Below are 20,023 nucleotides of genomic sequence, written 5' to 3' on the forward strand. Positions count from 1 at the left end.
ATGTCCCAACTCCTATACTTAGTGCTCTGACCAATGAAAGCTAGCATGCCAAATGCTTTCTTCACCACTCTGTCTTTAAAGAATCTATGAACCTGTACTCTTAGGTCTTTTTGTTTGGCAACGCTCTCCAGGGCCCTACCATTAACTTTGCAAGTCCTGCCCTGGTTTCCTTTACCAAAATGCAACTTTAATGCACTAAGTACTAGTTTAAATCTGAAATTCACAACCGGTGAGGTTTATACTCCTGCTCTGTTAGCTGAATTCTAAGCTGATCTCAATGATGGTGACTATTGCATTAGAACATAAGATCTAGGAGCAGGAGTAGGCAACTGAGAACTTGCTCCACCATTTAATACAATCACGACTAATCTCACTTCAGCCTTAACTCCACTTTCCTACATATCCCCATAATCCTTTAACCTGTTACTGATTAAAAATCTTTCATTAAATTTATTCAGTGTCTCCAGTGGGGTATAGATGCATGACCCTTTGAGAGAAGTCATTCCCCCTCATTTCTGTATTAAATGTGCCACTCCTAAGCTTAAAACAGTGACTTCTCATTCTAGATTGTCCGATAAGGAGAAATATCCACTCCACTAGGAGAAAGTGAGGACTGCAGATGCTGGAGATCAGAGCTGAAAAATGTGTTGCTGGAAAAGCGCAGCAGGTCAGGCAGCATCCAAGGAGCAGAGAAAACAGCCCCAGCTTATTCCCCCTCTCCCTATAGCTCAAATCCTCCAACCCTGGCAACATTCTTGTAAATCTTTTCTGAACCCTTTCAAATTTTACAACATCATTCCGATAGGAAGGAGACCACAATTGCACACAATATTCCAACAGTGGCCTAACCAATGTCTGTACAGCCGCAACATGACCTCCCAACTCCTGTACTCAATATACTCTGACCAATAAAGGAATGCATACCAAACGCCACCTTCACCATCCTATCTACCTGCGACTCCCTTTTCAAGGAGCAATGAACCTGCACTCCAAGGTTTTTTTGTTCAGCAACACTCCCTAGGACCTTACCATTAAGTGTTTAAGTCCTGCTAAGATTTGCTTTCCCAAAATGCAGCAACTCACATTTATCTGAATTAAACTCCATCTGCCACTTCTCGGCCCATTGGCCCATCTGATCAAGATCTTGTTGTAATCTGAGGTAACCTTCTTTGTTGTCCACAGTGCTGGAAAAGCATAGCAGGTCAGGCAGCATCCGAGGAGCAGGAAAATAAACATTTTGGGAAACATTCCTGATGAAGGGCTTTTGCCCGAAAAGTCGATTTTCCGGCTCCTCATATGCTGCCTGACCTGCTGTGCTTTTCCAGCACTACTCTAATCTTGACTCTAATCTCCAGCATCTACAATACCCACTTTCGCCTAATAGCATTGAGGGTCTACGAACTGCACATGTTTTTTTCAAGAAGACTGCTCTCCAACTAAGGACAGGCAATAAATGCTGACCAACCAGCAATGCTTGTACTCCAGTCGAGAATATCTTTAAAAGTACATAACCTTTTGGATGATCCAACTCAATGCTGAATGATTTCAAGTACTGCCACATGTATCTGGTAAGGAGTCTGTCATCTCAAAGCATTGCTAAATAAGCGTGATTTCTCACATTCTGCAAGCTGCTCACAGTCTGCAAACCCGTTTGCCACGTAAACACAAGGGTTGCGGATTTTGATTGACAGCCGAGGCTACCCCATCCCGTAAGGCGCGCGTGCACGCCTGGATCCAGCAGGTGGAAGGACCAACGCGCATGCGCCCCGAAGTCCAGGCGTGGAAGAGGGTGCGCGTGCGCTACGCCGTTTGACGCTTGGGAGCGGACTGATGCGTGAGCCGGTCAACACGCATGCGCTGTCTGGGGTGAGGGGCGGTCGCGCCTGCGCGCTGCACTCGCTCGGTGTTTGTCAGACGGGTCGGCGACCTCGTCCCCCACAAACCAGACAGCCGCAGCCCGGGGAGCGGGACACGGACCGGTCACTACAGGCAAAGCACCGGCTCTGGTTCACAGCCCGAGCGGCTGGAGGAAAGGCCTGCGGCCTTGTCTTCTGGGCGACGGGTTTCCGAGGTAACGGATGAGGCCCGCTGCCGGGTAGACCGCGGGTAACCGAGGGCCCCGCTTGAGCTGGGGACTTTGGGCAGCAATTAATCCCCGAGCCACAGGCGGCCTGGGCTCAAATACCAGGCCAGAGAGGGACAAACAACACTAATACTCCCAGTGCAGCAAGGAGGGGGCGCCGCACTGTCAGGGGGTCGGCGCTGAGGGAGGGGGCACTGTCGGAGGGTCGGCGCTGAGGGAGTGCCGCACTGTCGGAGGGTCAGTGCTGAGGGAGTGCCGCACTGTCGGAGGGTCAGTGCTGAGGGAGTGCCGCACTGTCGGAGGGTCAGTGCTGAGGGAGTGGGCACTATCGGAGAGTCAGTGCTGAGGGAGTGCCGCACTGTCGGAGGGTCAGCACTGAGGGAGTGGGCACTGTCGGAGGGTCAGTGCTGAGGGAGTGGGCACTATCGGAGAGTCAGTGCTGAGGGAGTGCCGCGCTGTCGGAGGGTCAGCGCTGAGGGAGTGGGCACTGTCGGAGGGTCAGTGCTGAGGGAGTGCCACACTGTCGGAGGGTCAGCGCTGAGGGAGTGGGCACTGTCGGAGGGTCAGTGCTGAGGGAGTGCCACACTGTCGGAGGGTCAGTGCTGAGGGAGTGCCGCACTGTCGGAGGGTCAGTGCTGAGGGTGTGGGCACTATCGGAGAGTCAGTGCTGAGGGAGCGCCGCGCTGTCGGAGGGTCAGCGCTGAGGGAGTGGGCACTGTCGGAGGGTCAGTGCTGAGGGAGTGCCACACTGTCGGAGGGTCAGCGCTGAGGGAGTGGGCACTGTCGGAGGGTCAGTGCTGAGGGAGTGCCACACTGTCGGAGGGTCAGTGCTGAGGGAGTGCGGCACTGTCGGAGGGTCAGTGCTGAGGGAGTGCGGCACTGTCGGAGGGTCAGTGCTGAGGGAGTGCGGCACTGTCGGAGGGTCAGTGCTGAGGGAGTGCCACACTGTCGGAGGGTCAGTGCTGAGGGAGTGCCGCACTGTCGGAGGGTCAGTGCTGAGGGAGTGGGCACTATCGGAGAGTCAGTGCTGAGGGAGCGCCGCGCTGTCGGAGGGTCAGCGCTGAGGGTGTGGGCACTGTCGGAGGGTCAGTGCTGAGGGAGTGCCACACTGTCGGAGGGTCAGCGCTGAGGGAGTGGGCACTGTCGGAGGGTCAGTGCTGAGGGAGTGCCACACTGTCGGAGGGTCAGTGCTGAGGGAGTGCGGCACTGTCGGATGGTCAGTGCTGAGGGAGTGCGGCACTGTCGGATGGTCAGTGCTGAGGGAGTGCGGCACTGTCGGAGGGTCAGTGCTGAGGGAATGCCACACTGTCGGAGGGTCAGTGCTGAGGGAGTGGGCACTATCGGAGAGTCAGTGCTGAGGGGAGTGGGCACTATCGGAGAGTCAGTGCTGAGGGAGTGCCGCACTGTCGGAGGGTCAGCACTGAGGGAGTGGGCACTGTCGGAGGGTCAATGCTGAGGGAGTGCCACACTGTCGGAGGGTCAACGCTGAGGGAGTGGGCACTGTCGGAGGGTCAGTGCTGAGGGAGTGCCACACTGTCGGAGGGTCAGCGCTGAGGGAGTGCGGCACTGTCGGATGGTCAGTGCTGAGGGAGTGCGGCACTGTCGGAGGGTCAGCGCTGAGGGAGGGGGCACTGTCGGAGGGTCAGCGCTGAGGGAGTGCCGCACTGTCAGAGGGTCAGTGCTGAGGGAGTGGGCACTGTCGTAGGGTCAGCGCTGAGGTAGTGCCGCACTGTCGGAGGGTCAGTACTGAGGTAGTGCCGCACTGTCGGAGGGTCAGCGCTGAGGGAGTGCGGCACTGTCGGAGAGTCAGTGCTGAGGGAGTGGGCACTGTCGGAGGGTCAGCGCTGAGGGAGCGCCGCACTGTCGGAGGGTCAGCGCTGAGGGAGCGCCACACTGTCGGAGGGTCAGCGCTGAGGGAGCGCCGTACTGTCGGAGGGTCAGCGCTGAGGGAGCGCCGCACTGTCGGAGGGTCAGTGCTGAGGGAGCGCCGCACTGTCGGATGGTCAGCGCTGAGGGAGCGCCGCGCTGTCGGAGGGTCAGCGCTGAGGGAGTGGGCACTGTCGGAGAGTCAGTGCTGAGGGAGTGCCGCACTGTCGGATGGTCAGTGCTGAGGGAGTGCCGCACTGTCGGATGGTCAGTGCTGAGGGAGTGCCGCACTGTCGGATGGTCAGTGCTGAGGGAGTGCCGCACTGTCGGAGGGACAGTGCTGAGGGAGTGGGCACTGTCGGAGAGTCAGTGCTGCGGGAGCGCCGCACTGTCGGAGGGTCAGCGCTGAGGGAGCGCCACGCTGTCGGAGGGTCAGCGCTGAGGGAGCGCCACGCTGTCGGAGGGTCAGCGCTGAGGGAGCACCGCGCTGTCGGATGGTCGGCGCTGAGGGAGCGCCGCGCTGTCGGAGGGTCAGCGCTGAGGGAGCGCCGCGCTGTCGGAGGGTCAGCGCTGAGGGAGCGCCGCGCTGTCGGAGGGTCAGCGCTGAGGGAGCGCCGCGCTGTCGGAGTGTCAGCGCTGAGGGAGCGCCGCGCTGTCGGAGGGTCGGCGCTGAGGGAGCGCCGCGCTGTCGGATGGTCGGCGCTGAGGGAGCGCCGCGCTGTCGGAGGGTTGGCGCTGAGGGAGCGCCGCGCTGTCGGAGGGTCGGCGCTGAGGGATCGCCGCGCTGTCGGAGGGTCGGCGCTGAGGGATCGCCGCGCTGTCGGAGGGTCGGCGCTGAGGGAGCGCCGCGCTGTCGGCGGGTCGGAGCTGAGGGAGCGCCGCGCGGTCGGCGCTGAGGGAGCGCCGCGCTGTCGGCGGGTCGGCGCTGAGGGAGCGCCGCGCTGTCGGCGGGTCGGCGCTGAGGGAGCGCCGCGCTGTCGGCGGGTCGGCGCTGAGGGAGCGCCGCGCTGTTGGAGGGTCGGCGCTGTCAGCAATTGGTACTGTTGGGACGTCGGTACTCAGGGAGCTCCGCATAGTCGCTGAATAATTACATGGGGAAATCTGCAATGTCTTGAGTGTCAGATCCAAGCTAGCACCTCATTCTTGGCAGTATCATTGTGGTGGACAGACTGGAGGGTTTCAGTGCTGAGGGGGCTGCCCATTCCATGACTCAGCCCATGAGGCACTTACATGTCTGAGTATCAGTACAGAGAGACATCTAGTTATGTGGGGCTTGGGTGATTCTTATTGGGAGGCATGTTGCACTGATGCTAGAATGTGGCACTTTATTGACCCTGTTTCTCTGTCTGCAAGTATAACCTGTGTTATGAGATGGTTATGTTGTCAGTACTGTTATTGCCTATTCAGTTGGCTGTCAAAAGTCACTGAAGAGGAACCAAGGAGTTCATCCCACTGCCCTGGCCAGTATTTATGCTTCAGGAAGCATCATTTAAAGCAGATCATCAGCTTGTTATCTCACAGCTCTCCTCGAGGTCATACTGTGTGCGCACTTGGGTGCTTTACATCTTATGTGACATTGTGATTAGACTGCAATACTACTTCAATTTGTGGGATCTGGCCATTGCTGGCTGCGCTAGCATTTTTTTATTGCCCTTGAGAAGGTGCTGGTGAGCTGCCTTCTTAAACCTTTGCAGTCCACATGCCAAGGGTTGTCCCACAATGCCAATAAGAGGAAATTCCTGGATTTTGTCCCAGTCCCAGTGACAGTGAAGGAACGACAGTGTGTTTCCAAGTCAGGATGGTAAATGGCTTGGAGGGGAACTTGCGGATAACTGTGTTCCCATACACCTGCTGTCCTTGTCCTTATAGGTGGCAGTGGTTGTGGGTTTGGAAGGTGCTGTATAAGGACGTTTGGTTAATTTTTGCAGTGGATCTTGCGGATTGTTCACACTGCTGCTACTGGGTGTCGGTGGTGGAGGAAGTCGATGCTTGTGGATGCTGTGTCAGTCATTTGGATTACTTTGTCCTGGATGGTGTTAAGCTTCTTGAGTGTTGTTGGAGCTGTACCCATACAGGCAACTAGGGAGTGTTCCATCATGCTCCTGTCTTGTGCCTTGTTGACGATGGATGGGCTTTGGAGAGTTAGGTGAGTTACTCACCACAGTATGTCCTAGCCTCTGACCTGCTCTTGTTGGCACTATGTTTACAAGAGTGGTGATGGTAATACCATTGAATGTCTAGGGGCTGTGGTTAGATTGTCTCTTATAGATTATCATTGTCTGGCATTTGTGTGGCGTGAATGTTACTTCTCTGGATATTGTCCAGAACTTGTTGCATTTGAACATGGATCGCTTCCGTAGCTGAGTCGTTGTGATTGGTGCTGAACGTTGTGCAATCACTGGCGAACATCCCCACTTCTGATCTAATGATGGCAGGAAGGTCTTCAAGTACTTTGGAATATCCAGAGATCGTCAAAGACATTATGCAAATGAAAGTGTTTCTTCACTTCTACACAATTGTGTTTATTGACAACTGTCTTGTTGTTTGTGGTTCCATCCTGACAATGGCCAACCTTTGACCCCTTCATTTGAAACAAGGAGAAGGAATAGGCTTTTCAGTCTTGAGTCTCCTTCAACATTCAGTAAGATCACAGTTGATCTGATTGTAGCCTCAGATCTGCATTTCCTCGTACCCCTAATTATCTTTCACCTCTTTGCTTAATAAGAATCTATTGACCCTGCCTTATAAATATTTGAGCAATCTCCTTCTACTACCTTTTCAGGAAGAGTTCCAAAGAATTGCCTTAGGAGTGTTTGAAATGAGCAATTCCAGATTCTCCCATTGGGGAAATATCCTCTCCACACCTGCAATGTCAAGTCCCCATAGGATCTTGTGTGTTGCAATCAGTTTATTTCTTACCTTTCTTAACTCCAGGCACAATTTGAGCTTACATAAGCTCTCTTCATAAACTAACTCATGCATTCTAGGTATTAGGCGAAAGTGAGTACTGCAGATGCTGGAGATTAGAGCCAAGAGTGTGGTGCTGGGAAAGCACAGCTGCCTGACTCTTCATTCTAGGTTTTAGTCTGGTAAACCTTCTCTAAATTGCTTTGCAGTGCATTTACATCCATCCTTAAATAAGATTACCAATGCTGTACAATAGACAATAGGTGCAGGAGTAGGCCATTCGGCCCTTCGAGCCAGCACCACCATTCATTATGATCATGGCTGATCATCCACAATCAGTATCCTGTTCCTGCCTTATCTCCATAACCCTTGATTCCACATAGTACTGCATTTGTGGTCTCACCGTGCCCTGTATAACTGAAGCATACCTTCCCACTATTAATCAGAGGTAGTCAGCATGGTTTTGTAAAGCAGGAGCCAATGTTGAAAAACGTGATTGAATTTTTCGAGGAAATGACTAGTGTGTTGATATGGGTAGTACAGTTGACATAGTCCATGTGTACTTCACTAAAATGTTTAACAAGGTGGTCATGTGGGGGACTGATCAAGAAGGTAAGAACCCATTGGATCCAGGACAATTTGACAAATTGGATCTACAATTGGCAGGTGAGCAGGATGCAGAGGCTACAAGTGAAAGGTTGTTTTTGTGACTGGACACTTGAGTCTGTTGGCTTACTGCATGGGTCACTGCTGGTTCCCTTGCTGTTTGTACATTTTGGTCTAGATATGAATGTAGTAGGATTGATCAGTAAGTTTGTAGTGTAGTAAACAGCAAATGGGAAAGCTTGGTCTATTGGATGATATAGATGGACTGGTCAGATGGACACAACAGAGGTAGATAAAGTTTAATCCCAGAAAGTGTGAACTGATACATTTCAGGAGAACTAACAAAACCAGAGTACACATGACTTGAGTGCACCTGAGAAGTACTGTAGATCAGCAGGACCTTAGTGTGCATGTCCATATACCCTTGAATCTAGCAGGGCAGTAGAATAGGGTCCTCAAGAAGCTGTATGGGATATGTGCCTTATTCATCAAGGCATTGAATACAATAGTAATGGTGGAATTGTATAAGATATTGGTAAGGCACAGCTGTTGCCCATCCTAATGGAAGGATGTAATTGCACTAGAGAGGGTACAGAGAAGATTCACCGGGATGTTACCATCCTTGGAGTGTTTCAGCTTTGTAGATAGAGTTGTTCTTCTTAGAGCAGAGAAGACTGACAGTGTGAGGGGGTGAGGTGTGAGGAGATCTGCTTGAGATCTACAAAATTGAGGGACATTGTTCGCATAGATAGGAGACTTTCCCAAAAGTGGAAAAGTCAATAACCAGAGTGCATAGATTTAAGTTAAGAGGTAGGAAGTTTAGAGTGGATTAAGGAAGAATCCTTTCACCCAGAAGGCAGTGACTCAATACCTGAAAGGATGGCAGAGGCAGGAGCCATCACACTAAACACAATAGCATACAAGGCTAAGGGAAGATAGCTGCTTTTTGACTGATGTGGGAACAGTGGGTTAAAGGGCTTTTTTCTGTGCTGTAATATTCCTTGGCTCTGAAGTGTTGTTCCTTTTCTGAAGTTGGCTTTCTTGTGTTTCAGCCCTAATGAGTGCAAAACACCATGCTGTTTATCAACACTTAAGTTGTAATGCCATCAATTGTTTTGGAGCACCTTTTCGACTATGGCTATCTCATCTCAGAGGATGGTTGATGAATTAAAATGTTCAAGACTGGGATGGATTTTTTTAAATTAAGAAAGAGATATGAATCAAAGTCTATTAAATGGAATTGAGGTGCAGATCAGCCTTTAATAGGGGAACAGGCTCAAGTGGCTAAATAGCCTACTTCTGTTTCAGTATTTGCTCCTGTTCAAGTGTATGTGCTTGGAGTTAATGATTTCTGAAGATTTCAAGTAAAGGTTTCAAGCTCTTGTTTAGTGAGCCTGCAGTCTGCTGGTCTTAATGAGTTCTGGCATTTCAACACGTTGGCTTGCAGCTGGCTGCACAAGTGAACTAGTGTTTGTAATATAAATACCTTTAATTGCTTACATGACTTTCCATAAGTGACAAAAGCAAAATCAATGCAAACTGTTCAAATCAAAAGTGAATTATCCAATAATTTAAGTTAAACAGTTAAATAGAGGGAAATTTAAGGCGAAGAAAAGTTTGCTGGTTTGAATGACGACACTAGGGATGAAAATCATTGCAACTTGTCTATATGGCCCATCTTGCTGATACTGACTGTTTGAAAATGCTGCTGGTGCTTAGTCCCATGTTCTTACTTTGTGTCAGTAGCTATGATTATACCTGATTCTCACTTATCCATGTTACTTTTATTTATGTCGGTGTTGAAAGTTAATTCTGTAAATAAATTTAAAGATCAGTCAGATGGACAAGTGGGATTCAGGCACGTACAAAATTACGAACAAAGAGTAGGGTCAAAGGGCTAGTGCTATTTTTAAAGAGCCTATATGCATTAGGGGCCAAATGGGCATCACCTGTGCTACAGGCTGCAATGAGATTCATTCAATGTCTTAACTCCACTACCTGATGAATTTTTTTTAGCATTAAATCTCCATTCTATTCTTATTGTTTAATTCAAATGATTGGGTTCTCTCCACTTTAGGTTCTCTGGCTCTGGCCTTGGCAATAACTTTTTGTTTTGTTTTAGAGAAGGAAATCTGCTGTTCTTACCCTGTCTAATCTACACGTGAGTCCACAACCATTGCAAATTGCTTGACTGCCCTCTGAAATGGCCTAAGGGTTTAATCAGCTCAAGGAGAATTTAAGATGGGCAATAATTGCGGCCTTGCCAGTAACTCTTAAGACACACGTGGGAATTTTTTTTACTGATGTCACTGGATTAGTAATCCAGAGGTGCAGGTTAATGCAATGAGGACACTGGTTCAGATTCCACCATCATGGCAGTTGATGAATTTAAGTTCAATTGAAGGAGTCTGGAATTGAAAATTATGGGTAGAGCTGTCATCAATTGTCATACGAGCACACCTTGTTCGCTAATTCCTTTGGAAAAGAAATTCTGCCATCCTTACCTGATTAAATAGATTAGATACAGTTTGGAAACCGGCCCTTCGGCCCAACTAGTTCACACCGACCCTTGGAAGAATAACCCATCCAGAACCATTCCCCTACCCTATTACCTATATTTACCCCTGACTAATGCACCTAACCTACACATCCCTGAACACTATGGGCAAATTAGCATGGCCAATTCACCTAACTTGCACAGCTTTGGATTGTGGGAGGAAATCGGAGCACCCGTAGGAAACCCACACAGACACAGGAAGAATGTGCAAACTCCACCCAGAGAGTCGCTTGAGGTTGGAATTGAACCAGAGTCCCTAGCTGTGAGGCAGCAGCGCTTATCACTGAGTCCCAGGTAACTAGTTCACTTTTAACTACCCTGTGAAATACTTGAGCAAGCCATTCAATTCAAGATCAGTTAGGGATGGGCAACAAACGTTAGACTTACTTTACTCACATTCCGTGAAAGAATGAAACAAAAATCAAAATCCAACTTCTGTAATGTTTCTACAACAAACTAATCTTTACACACGCAATGCTTACCAATTGTTAAAGAGATGGTTTTCATTTATAATTTACAGAGCTGCTGAAACTTGCTGTTGACACAAAATTAGGCAGCACTGTTGACAATGTAGATGACAGTCTATCAATATCCCTTTGTAATTTTATGTTAACTGAATAGGCAAAATGGTGGCAAATGGAGTTCAGTGGAAGCATGTGTGAATTTATCCATTTTGGACCCAAAAAAAGGATAGATTAGCGTACTTCCAGATGGTATGAAGTTAAATATAGTGAATGTCATGTGCAGGTACATAGATCTTTAAAATGTCATGAATAGGTGCAGAAAACAAGAAAGCTAATGGAATTCTGGCCTGAAGGACTGAAGTACAAGGATGCAGAAGTTATGCAAAACACTGGGAGCACTGAGAGTGGATCTGGGCACCACACCTTAGGAAGGACTTATTGGCCTTGGAGGACGTACAATATAAGTTTACAAGAATGATACTGTACTTCAGGGGTTAAGTTATGCGAAGAGGTTACATAAATTAGGCCTGGTTTCTCTAGAATTTAGAAGGTTAAAGGGTGACCATATCAAATTCTTCATGATACTAACAGGATAAGACAGGTTAACTTAAGATAAACTATTTCCACTGGTTGGATATTCTAGATCTAGGGAGTATAGTTTGAGAATTAGGGCCAGACCATTCAAGAGAGATGTTAGGAAGCACTTCTATACACGAAGGGTTGTAGATATTTGGAGTTCTCTTCCACAGGCTTGAGGAGCTAAATGGCCTACTGTTCCAATGAGTGCTCCATTTTTTTATAGAGCAATGTAAATTAATGTTACCCTAAGAATCATTATTGACTCGTTTATAGAGTTTGAACTAATTTGAATAAAGATTCGTGCACCTTGTATCTTTCACTGTGTCTCACACCTGCACACACACAACATTGGTGCTGGGGAAAAAATAAGCACTACCACAGAAAAACTCTGATTTAGCAAGCAGCTTAATGCTAGTCTTTTTGCACCAGATGGGTGAAGATATGTCTTCCCTCAGACTTGCTGATGTCAGTCAGTGGGTTCAGCATACTTAATAAAATAGCTCATCAGCCTGGGAGTGTTTAGTTTCATTTACTTACTCCAAGTGCTTATATGCATGGTTCAATGATAAGCGTGTTGATTTACTTTTACACCTAAATCTATGCTGTGAGGAAATAGCTTTTATTTTATATATTTGCCTTACACGATTTCATGACTTTGTAAAACTTTTAGAACCAATGAAGATGTTTGAAAATGTTTGTGCCGTTGCAGCACTTGGCAGGTTGGCCCATCAACTATGAGCAACAGGTGCAATACTTTTATTACTTTTACACTTAATTCCAACATGTGTCTGGCCAGCCTCCCATCTTGGGCACAGTCCTCTGAACCATCTTGGGTGGTTTCATTATGTTAAAGGCTTTATATAACTGCACGTTGTTGTTATTGAACCATGTGAACTTGACAAAAGGCTTGCTGAGATTGCATTGATTAATTCAGTTGCTTGGTGAAATCACATTTGTGGCAACACGGAACTTGAAAGTGCCATCAGGATTTGAATGTAAGTACTTGAACAATGTAATCTTGATCTCGTTATCAGTGTTACCCAAGAATGTCATACTGTAGAAAGCAATAATTGATTGGCAAACTTGCTTGATGATTTCAATAGCCTGAGAAGCTACAATAGCTAAATTTATAGTTTTAGAATACCTGGGTATTCAAGCAAACTGCACAAGGCAAATGACTGTATTTCACCTGTCCTCCTCTGTATAGCATTTGATCTTGCAAAATGTTGAAAGTCTCTGCATTGTTAAGTCCTGTATTTTGCAGGTTAATGTTGACACCAGCTAAACCTTGACATGGGACTTCAGGTTTGCTGCTTGTAACACTTTTTAAGATATTGGACTTGAAAAGCAGGTGTATTAACCACGGCTTAGTGACATTGGCCGATTGGCGTCAGAGGTTTTGAGTTCAAATCTCAGCTCAGAATCTAGAGCACAAAAGTCTAGGCTGCTACTGGGGGTGCCCTGTACGGGTTGAGGAGTTTGCTTCAGAGTTTGCTGTCTGACAACTTTGGTGGATATAAAAGATCCCCTGGCGCTATTCCAAGGAAGATCAGGGATTATCCCTATTGGCAGTATTTATCCCTTAATCAAAATCATTTTTAAAAAAAACTTATCTGGTTGTTATTGCATTGGCATTTGTGGGAGTAGATTGTATCCAAAATTAACTGCTGTGTTTCCTACATTACAGCAGAGACTGCATTTCACGTTATATTTCATTGACTCTGAAGTGCGTTAGGGTGTTCTGAGGTTGTGAAAAGCACTATATAGATGCAGCTTTTATTGGATTATTCTTGTTTTGCTGTTCTCAGCGTACAGAGTTCAATGTGGTAACTAATGAGTTTGATAGCCAAGTACACTTGTGCCTTTTAAAAAAAGCTGTAGTGAGATCAAGAGAGGCACTTAGATTCACACATGGCAAAGGCTGACATGCAGATTCAAAGTTTATTGTAACCTTTTGATCTTCTGATATTTCATGATCAGTTTAATCAATCAAATTCTAATATGTGTAATAAAAGATATTGCAGTTAAAAAACTAATTGGTTAAGGTTGAAGCACTTGTTTTACATTTTTCTGTAGTGCTTTTAGAGTAGAGGGAAAGAGATATTTTTGCTGTAATTTTATTTCTGTTGCCCTTTTCTTTATTCATTCATGTGATGTGGACATTGATGGCAAGGCCAGTGTTTATTGCTCATCCCTAATTGCCCAGTGGGCAGTTGAGAGTCAAACACTTTGTTATAGGTTTGAAGTCTCATATAAGCCAGATGATGGCAGATTTCCTACCCTAAAGGAGTACAGAAGAGGCCATTCGAGTCTGCAATGACATATCTATGCAACCCCACTTTCCTGGATGAGGCCCATGGCCTTTAACATTGTGATATTTCAAGTGCTCATCCGTGTATATTTTAAAGGTGGTCAGGTTTTCTGCCTCTGTTACCCACCTAGGCAGTTCATTACAGATCCCTACCACTCACTGGATGAAAAAGGTTTTCCTCAATTTCCCTCTAAACTCCTGCCCTTCACTTTAAAATTATGCCGCCTCATTACTGACTCTTCAGCTAACAGAAACAGATGTTTCCTGTTCACCTTGTCCGTACTTCTCATAATCTTATGCACCTCAATCAGGACCCCCTCAGCCTTCTCTGCTCTAAAGAAAACAACCCAAGCCTATCTAGCACCATGTTGTAGCTAAGTGTTCTAACCCATGCAACATCCTGGTGAATCTACTCTGTACCCCTCCAGTGCAATCACATCCTTTCTATAATATTGCCAACCAGAACTGCACGTAATATTGCAGCTGTGGCCTAATCAAGGTTTTGTGTATATATAATGACCAATAAGAGACCCAGCTCTCACTCCTGTGGTATGCCACTGGACAGCAGCCTCCAGTCACAGGCAACCTTCAATCTCTGTCCTTTGTTTCCTACAGCTAAACCAATATTGGCTCTATCTTGCCAAGTTACCCTGAATCCCATGTGCTTTTACCTTATTAGTGATATTAGTGAATTAGATGACAATGATCACCATTAGACTGGCTATTTATTTCAGTTTTTTATTAATTGTATTCAAATCTCACCATCTGCTATGGTAGGATTCAAGCCCCTGTTCTCAGAACATTAACCTGGGGTTCTGGATTACCAATCCAGTGATACTACCACTGTTCCACCACCTCCCAAATATTTTCAAGTTTTGAAAGCAGCTAGATATGATGCACTGAAGTAACAGACAAATATATTTTCCTTAACTAGCCACTCTTTGTCTAAGCCATTGTGCCAATCTGATAGGCAGTTCAAATATCAGATCCATCATGGCTATATCTGAACTTTCATTTGCTCACTATTTCTACTGATAAGCTTCTGGTCACTAGATTGTGATGAGCTGCTGAAACTTCTGTCTTTTTTTCTCCTCCAAGCAATGGGGTGCTAATGCCAAAGTAACATGAGGGAGACTAGAGGAAAATGAAAATATTTAGCAATTTAAGCTCTGAACTTTCAATACATAGCATATTCTAATGCCTGCATGTTTAGTGCAAGCAAATATTGTTGGAAACCTCTCCGGGCGTGCCTTTGTGAGTATGCAGATTATTTTCCATATTCGATAATGATTGAATAATATTTCTTCGTGTGCATCTACCAGTACAATGTTTCACTTAGATCCTTGACAACTAATGTGTCGTATTGCAGTACATGTGCTGACTGTGTATTTTAAATATTCTTTGCAAGTAGCTTCTACAACTATGAAAATATTTAATATATATCAACTTGTTAAAGCATTTTTCTTAAATGTTTTCCAGCCCTTCTGGGAAGTTGTCGGAAATGTCTATGGTCCTGTTTGCTTCTGTTGTGCGTGTCAGAGATGGCCTCCCGCTTTCTGCTTCCACAGATTTTGAACACAATAAAGGAGTACAGGAAGTCAAGAAGCACCTTAAAGTGCTGTCAAAAAAACTAAACCATCTGCCTGACCGATGCACCCTGAAAAGTGTACAGTACAATATACAGTAAGTCCTTGTTAACTGTTTCCCTTTTGCTTTTGAAGGAAAGGAAGCAACTGCATTTTTATCATGTGATTTGTGTGCTTAAGCACCTTGGAACCAATGCAGTGCCTCTACAATAAAATTGGATTTGGTACGGAGTAAAGTGTTGACCTGACATAAATACAAGAAATGTCACAGAAATGCAGCAGGTTTGGCAGCATGCCAAGAGAAAGAAAAAAAGTTAATGTGATGGAAGATGTCTAATTTTTATGTATGTATAAATATAGTTTTGGAGTTGGACTTCAAAATATAAGCATATGGGATTACTAACATTTTTGAATGGTTTGAAAAAAATGGGGCAGACTGTTTTTTCCAGAACATTGCTAATGTGATGCAGTTGTTTCAGAAAGGCTGTAAGGAAAAGCCTAGGAACTACAGAGTCATAGAGTCCTACACATGGAGATGGGTCCTTTGGCCCAGACTGGTCCAAGCCGACCAGAATGTCCATCCACCAACCCCTTTTTCCTGCACTTGACCCATTTCCTTCTAAACCTTTCCTATCCATGTATTTGTCAAAATGCCTTTCAAATGTTGTGAATGTACCCACCTCAACCGCTTTCGCTGGTAGCTCATTCCATATGCGCACCACCCTCTGTGTAAAAAAAAAAAAGAGTTGCCCCTCAGGTTCCCTTTGATTCTTTCCCCTCTAACCTTAAAATGATGCCCTCTAATCCTGGATTCCCTAACCCTGAGAAAAAGACTGAGTGCATTCACCCTATCCATGCCTCTCATGATCTTCTAAACTTCTATAAGATTCCCCCCTCAGTCTCCTATGTTCTAAAGAAAAAAAATCTCTAGCTTGTCCAACCTCCCCCTATAACTCAGACCATTGAGTCCTGAGAACATCCCTGTAAATTTCTTCTGCACTCTTTCCAGTTTAATAACATCTTTCCTATAGCAAGATGACCAAAACTGAACGCAATACTCCAAGTGTGGCCTCACCAACGTCCTGTATAACTACAACATAACTTCCCAACTTCTATACTCAGTGCTCTGACTGATGAAGACCAGTATGCTAAAAGCCTTCTTCACTGCCCTGTCTACCTGTGACTCCACTTAAAGAGGATAGTGCACCTGAACTCCAAGATCCTTCTGCTCCAAAACACTCCTTAAGGCCCTACCATTCACCATGAAACTCCTACCTTGATTTGATTTTGCAAAATGCAAGACCTCACACTTATCTATATTAAACTCCATTTGCCATTTCTCGGCCCACACCCCAAGCTGATTAAGGTCCTGCTGCAATTTCTGATAACCTTCCTCACTGCCCGTGATATTACCTATTTCAGTGTCATCAACAAACTTACTAATCATGCCTTGTACATTCCCATCTAAATCATTGATATAGATAACAAATGGTAATGGGCCCCTGAGGTACTCCACTCGTCATAGACCTCGAGTCTGACAAGCATCCTTCCACTATTACCCTCTGCTTCCTTACCTCAAGCCAATTGTGTCTCCAGTTTGCTGGCTCCCCCTGGATTCCATGCAATCGTACCTTCCTGAGCAGCCTACTGTGTGGAACCTTACCAAAGGCCTTACTGACATCCATGTAAACTTCGTCTTCCGCCCTGCCCTTGTCAACCTTCCTGATCACTTCATCAAAGAACTCTAACAAATTTGTGAGGCATGATCTCCCACACAAAAAGCCATGCTGACTACTCCTAATCAAACCCTGTCTTTCCAAATGCTTGCATATCTTATCTCAGAATCTTCTCGAGTAACTTACCCACCACAGATGTTAAGCTTACTGGTCTATAGTTCCCAGGATTTTCTTTACAGCCCTCCTTAAATAAGGGCATAACATTCGCTACTCTCCAGTCTTTTGGGTCCTCACCCGTGGCCAATGGTGATACAAAACTATCAGCCAGGACACCCGTAATTTATTCTCTGGCTTCTTGCAGTGTCCTTGGATGTATGTGGTCAGGATCAGGAGATTTATCCACCTTCAAACATTCTAATACATCCAAAACACCTCCACTGTGATATGAACTGTCCCCAAGACATGACCACTAACTTCCCCAAGTTCCTAAGTCTTTGTGTCTTTCTCCACAGTAAACAGGGGAGAAATATTCATTGAGGATCTTGCCCATTTCCTGCAGTTCTACACATATATGTCCAGTTTGGCCCTTGAGGGGTCCTATTCTCTCTCTAGTTATTCTTTTTCCTTTTAATATACTTAAGGAACCTCTTTGGATTCACCCTAATCTTCTCAGCCCAGACTGTCTCAGGGCTGCTTTTCGACCTTCTGTTTTCTTTCTTTAGTAAACTCCTGTAATTCCTCTGTACCTCCAGGGATTCCCTTGATTCCAGCTGCCTGTACCTGAACCATACCTCCTATTTTCTGGTCAAAGCCTCACTATTTCTTGTCATCCGGGATTCTCAATTTCTGAAAACCTTGCTTTTCACACTCGCAGGAAGATATAGACCTTGAACTCTAGCTATCTCACTTTTAAAGGCCTCCCATTTGCTGGAGGTCCCTTTGCCTGCAAACAAACTAAGCCCTGCAAGCTCCTGTCTAATTCTATCAAAATTTGTCTTCCTCCAATTTAGCACTTGAATCTATGGATCAGTTTTGTCCCTCTCCATAACTCTTTTAAAATTAATAGAACTATGGTCACAGGTCCCAAAATGTTACCCCACTGTCACCTGTTCTGCCCTATTTCCCAAGTGTAGGTTGAGTTTTGCCCCTTCGTGAGTAGGACCCTCAATATACTGCTTGAGGGAACTTCCCTGCTCTGGCAGTCCCACTCTATGATAGGAAAATTAAAATCCCCTACTATGAGACCCCTACTGCTCCTGTAAATCTCCCCAATCTCCCTGCACATTTTTTCCTGTAATTCCCGTTGACTATTTGGGGGCCTATAATATAACTGCAATAACGTCACCATCCCTTTCTTATTTCTTAGCTCCACCCACAAAGCCTCACTGGATGAGTCTTCAGTTATTTCATCTCTGATTACTGCTGTGATACTCGCCTTAATCAAAAATGCAACTCCCCCTCCCCTCCTTCCACCATCTCTGTCCCACCTAAAGCATATGTACCCTGGCACATTAAGCTGCCAGTCCTGTCCCTCCCTTAGCCATGTTTCTGTAATGGCTATCTAGTTTAAACCCTTCCTTGTAGCACTAGCAAACCTCGCTGCCAACATAGTGATCCTGCTCCAGTTCAGATGCAACCCGTCCCTCCATAGATTGGTGAGCTTTATGTTAGTGGTTGTAAGTTATTAGAGGGGATTCTGAGAACTGGATTTCCAGAATTTGGAAAGGCAAGGACTGATTAGGGCTAGTCAACATGGATTTGGGCATGGGAAATTGTGTATCAGTAACTTGACTGAGTTTTTGAAGAGGTGATAAAGAAGTTTGTTGAAGGCAGAGCAGTAGACCTGGTCTACATAGACTTCAGCAAAGCATTCAACAAGGGTTTGCATAATAGACTGTTGAGTAAGCTTACATCACATGGGATCCAGAGGGAATTAGCCAATTGGATACAAAATTGGCTTGAAGGTAGGAAATGTGTAAGAGGGTTGTTTTTAGGACAAGAGACCTGTGATCAGCGGTGTGCCACAAGGATTGGTACAGGGTCCACTGCTTTTCGTCATCTATATAAATGATTTGGTTGTGAATATAGCAGATATGATTAGTAAGTTTGCAAATGCCACCAAATTAGGTGGTGCAGTGGACAATGAAGAAGATTATTGCAGAATACGATGGGACCTTGATCAGATGGGCCATTGGGCCAAAGAGTGGCAGATAGAGTTTAATTTATTTAAATGTCAGGTATTGCATTTTGGTAAGGCAAACCAGGGCAGTACTTATACAGTTAATGGTTGCCAAATAAAGAGACTTAGGGGTGCAGGTGTACACTTCCTTGAATGTGGAATCACAAATAGACAGGGTGAAGAAGGCGTTTAATACTTCTGCCTTCATTGGTCAGAACATTGAGTATAGAAGTTGGGATGTCATATTGCGGCTTTGTAGGACAATGGGGGGGGAGTGGGGGCGGTGGGGAAGGGAAGAATCCAAAACTAGCAGGCAATAGTTTAAGGTGAGGAGCAAAATTTAAAAGGCACCTGAGGGGTAACTTTTTCATGAAGGGAATGCATGTATGCAATGAGCTACCAAAGGAATTGGTGGAGGCTGGTACAATTACCACATCTAAAAGGCATCTGGATGGGTATATGAATAGGAAGGGGTTAGAGGGATATGGGCCAAATACTGGCAAATGAACCTATGTCATATTGGGATGTCTGGTCAACATGGACGAGTTGGACCCAAGGTTGTGTTTCCGTGCCGAATGACTCTATAACACAATAGATGTTAGAGAGCAAGGAACCCCTGGAGTGTTATAGAAAATAATTTTTACTGTGGCTTATGATAGGTGGGGTCAACATTGAAGACCATTAATTTCTTTTTGATTCTGGATAATCAAGGATTGATCTCAGCTTAGAAAACCTGAAGATTGAAAACTTTTAAGGCAAGTCATAGGAGACCTGAATGGAGTCAGGAGAAAATGTAGTAGATTTTCTAGAAAGGAGCATAGGACAATTCGGGAAAAACACAGTTACTTCAGTAGAAAAGTTTAGTTTGTGATGTTTACAAATAAGGAGTGCAGAGTTAGAAATCTGAGGTGATTAAAAGCTGAGAAAGACTAAACTGATAGTTTTGATAGTATTCATGTAAGAATGTGTTCACAGGAAAGGAACGGAGAAGAATCAGTTAAATTGCATTGAAAGCTTTTTTTTCCATTTGTGGAATATGGTGTCATGAACTAGGCTGGCATTTATTGCCTACCCCTAGTTACCCAGAGAGCAGTTAGGATCAATCATTTGTTGGTTTGGTGTCACATAGACACCACACTAGACCAGACAAGGATGGTATGTAGGCAGTGGCCTAGTGGTATTATTGCTGGACTGTGAATCCAGAAACCT

The 20,023-nt window shown here is 45.7% G+C and overlaps 1 protein-coding gene across 1 annotated transcript in view; it reads left to right on the forward strand.

The window, feature by feature from the left end:
• The first annotated feature begins 1,891 nt into the window (after positions 1-1,891).
• sec22a (SEC22 homolog A, vesicle trafficking protein) overlaps positions 1,892-20,023 on the forward strand; it is a 67,915-nt gene continuing 49,783 nt past the window's right edge. The window contains exons 1-2 of the mRNA XM_043694261.2: positions 1,892-2,071; positions 14,853-15,056. Of these exons, the coding sequence (XP_043550196.1) occupies positions 14,875-15,056 (182 nt within the window). The 5' untranslated portion in view covers positions 1,892-2,071; positions 14,853-14,874. The remainder of the gene's footprint in view (positions 2,072-14,852; positions 15,057-20,023) is intronic.

This window comes from Chiloscyllium plagiosum, unplaced genomic scaffold (assembly GCF_037043375.1).
Source record: "Chiloscyllium plagiosum isolate Xiang-an unplaced genomic scaffold, Cpla_swu_hap1 HiC_scaffold_7, whole genome shotgun sequence".
Lineage (NCBI taxonomy): Eukaryota > Metazoa > Chordata > Chondrichthyes > Orectolobiformes > Hemiscylliidae > Chiloscyllium > Chiloscyllium plagiosum.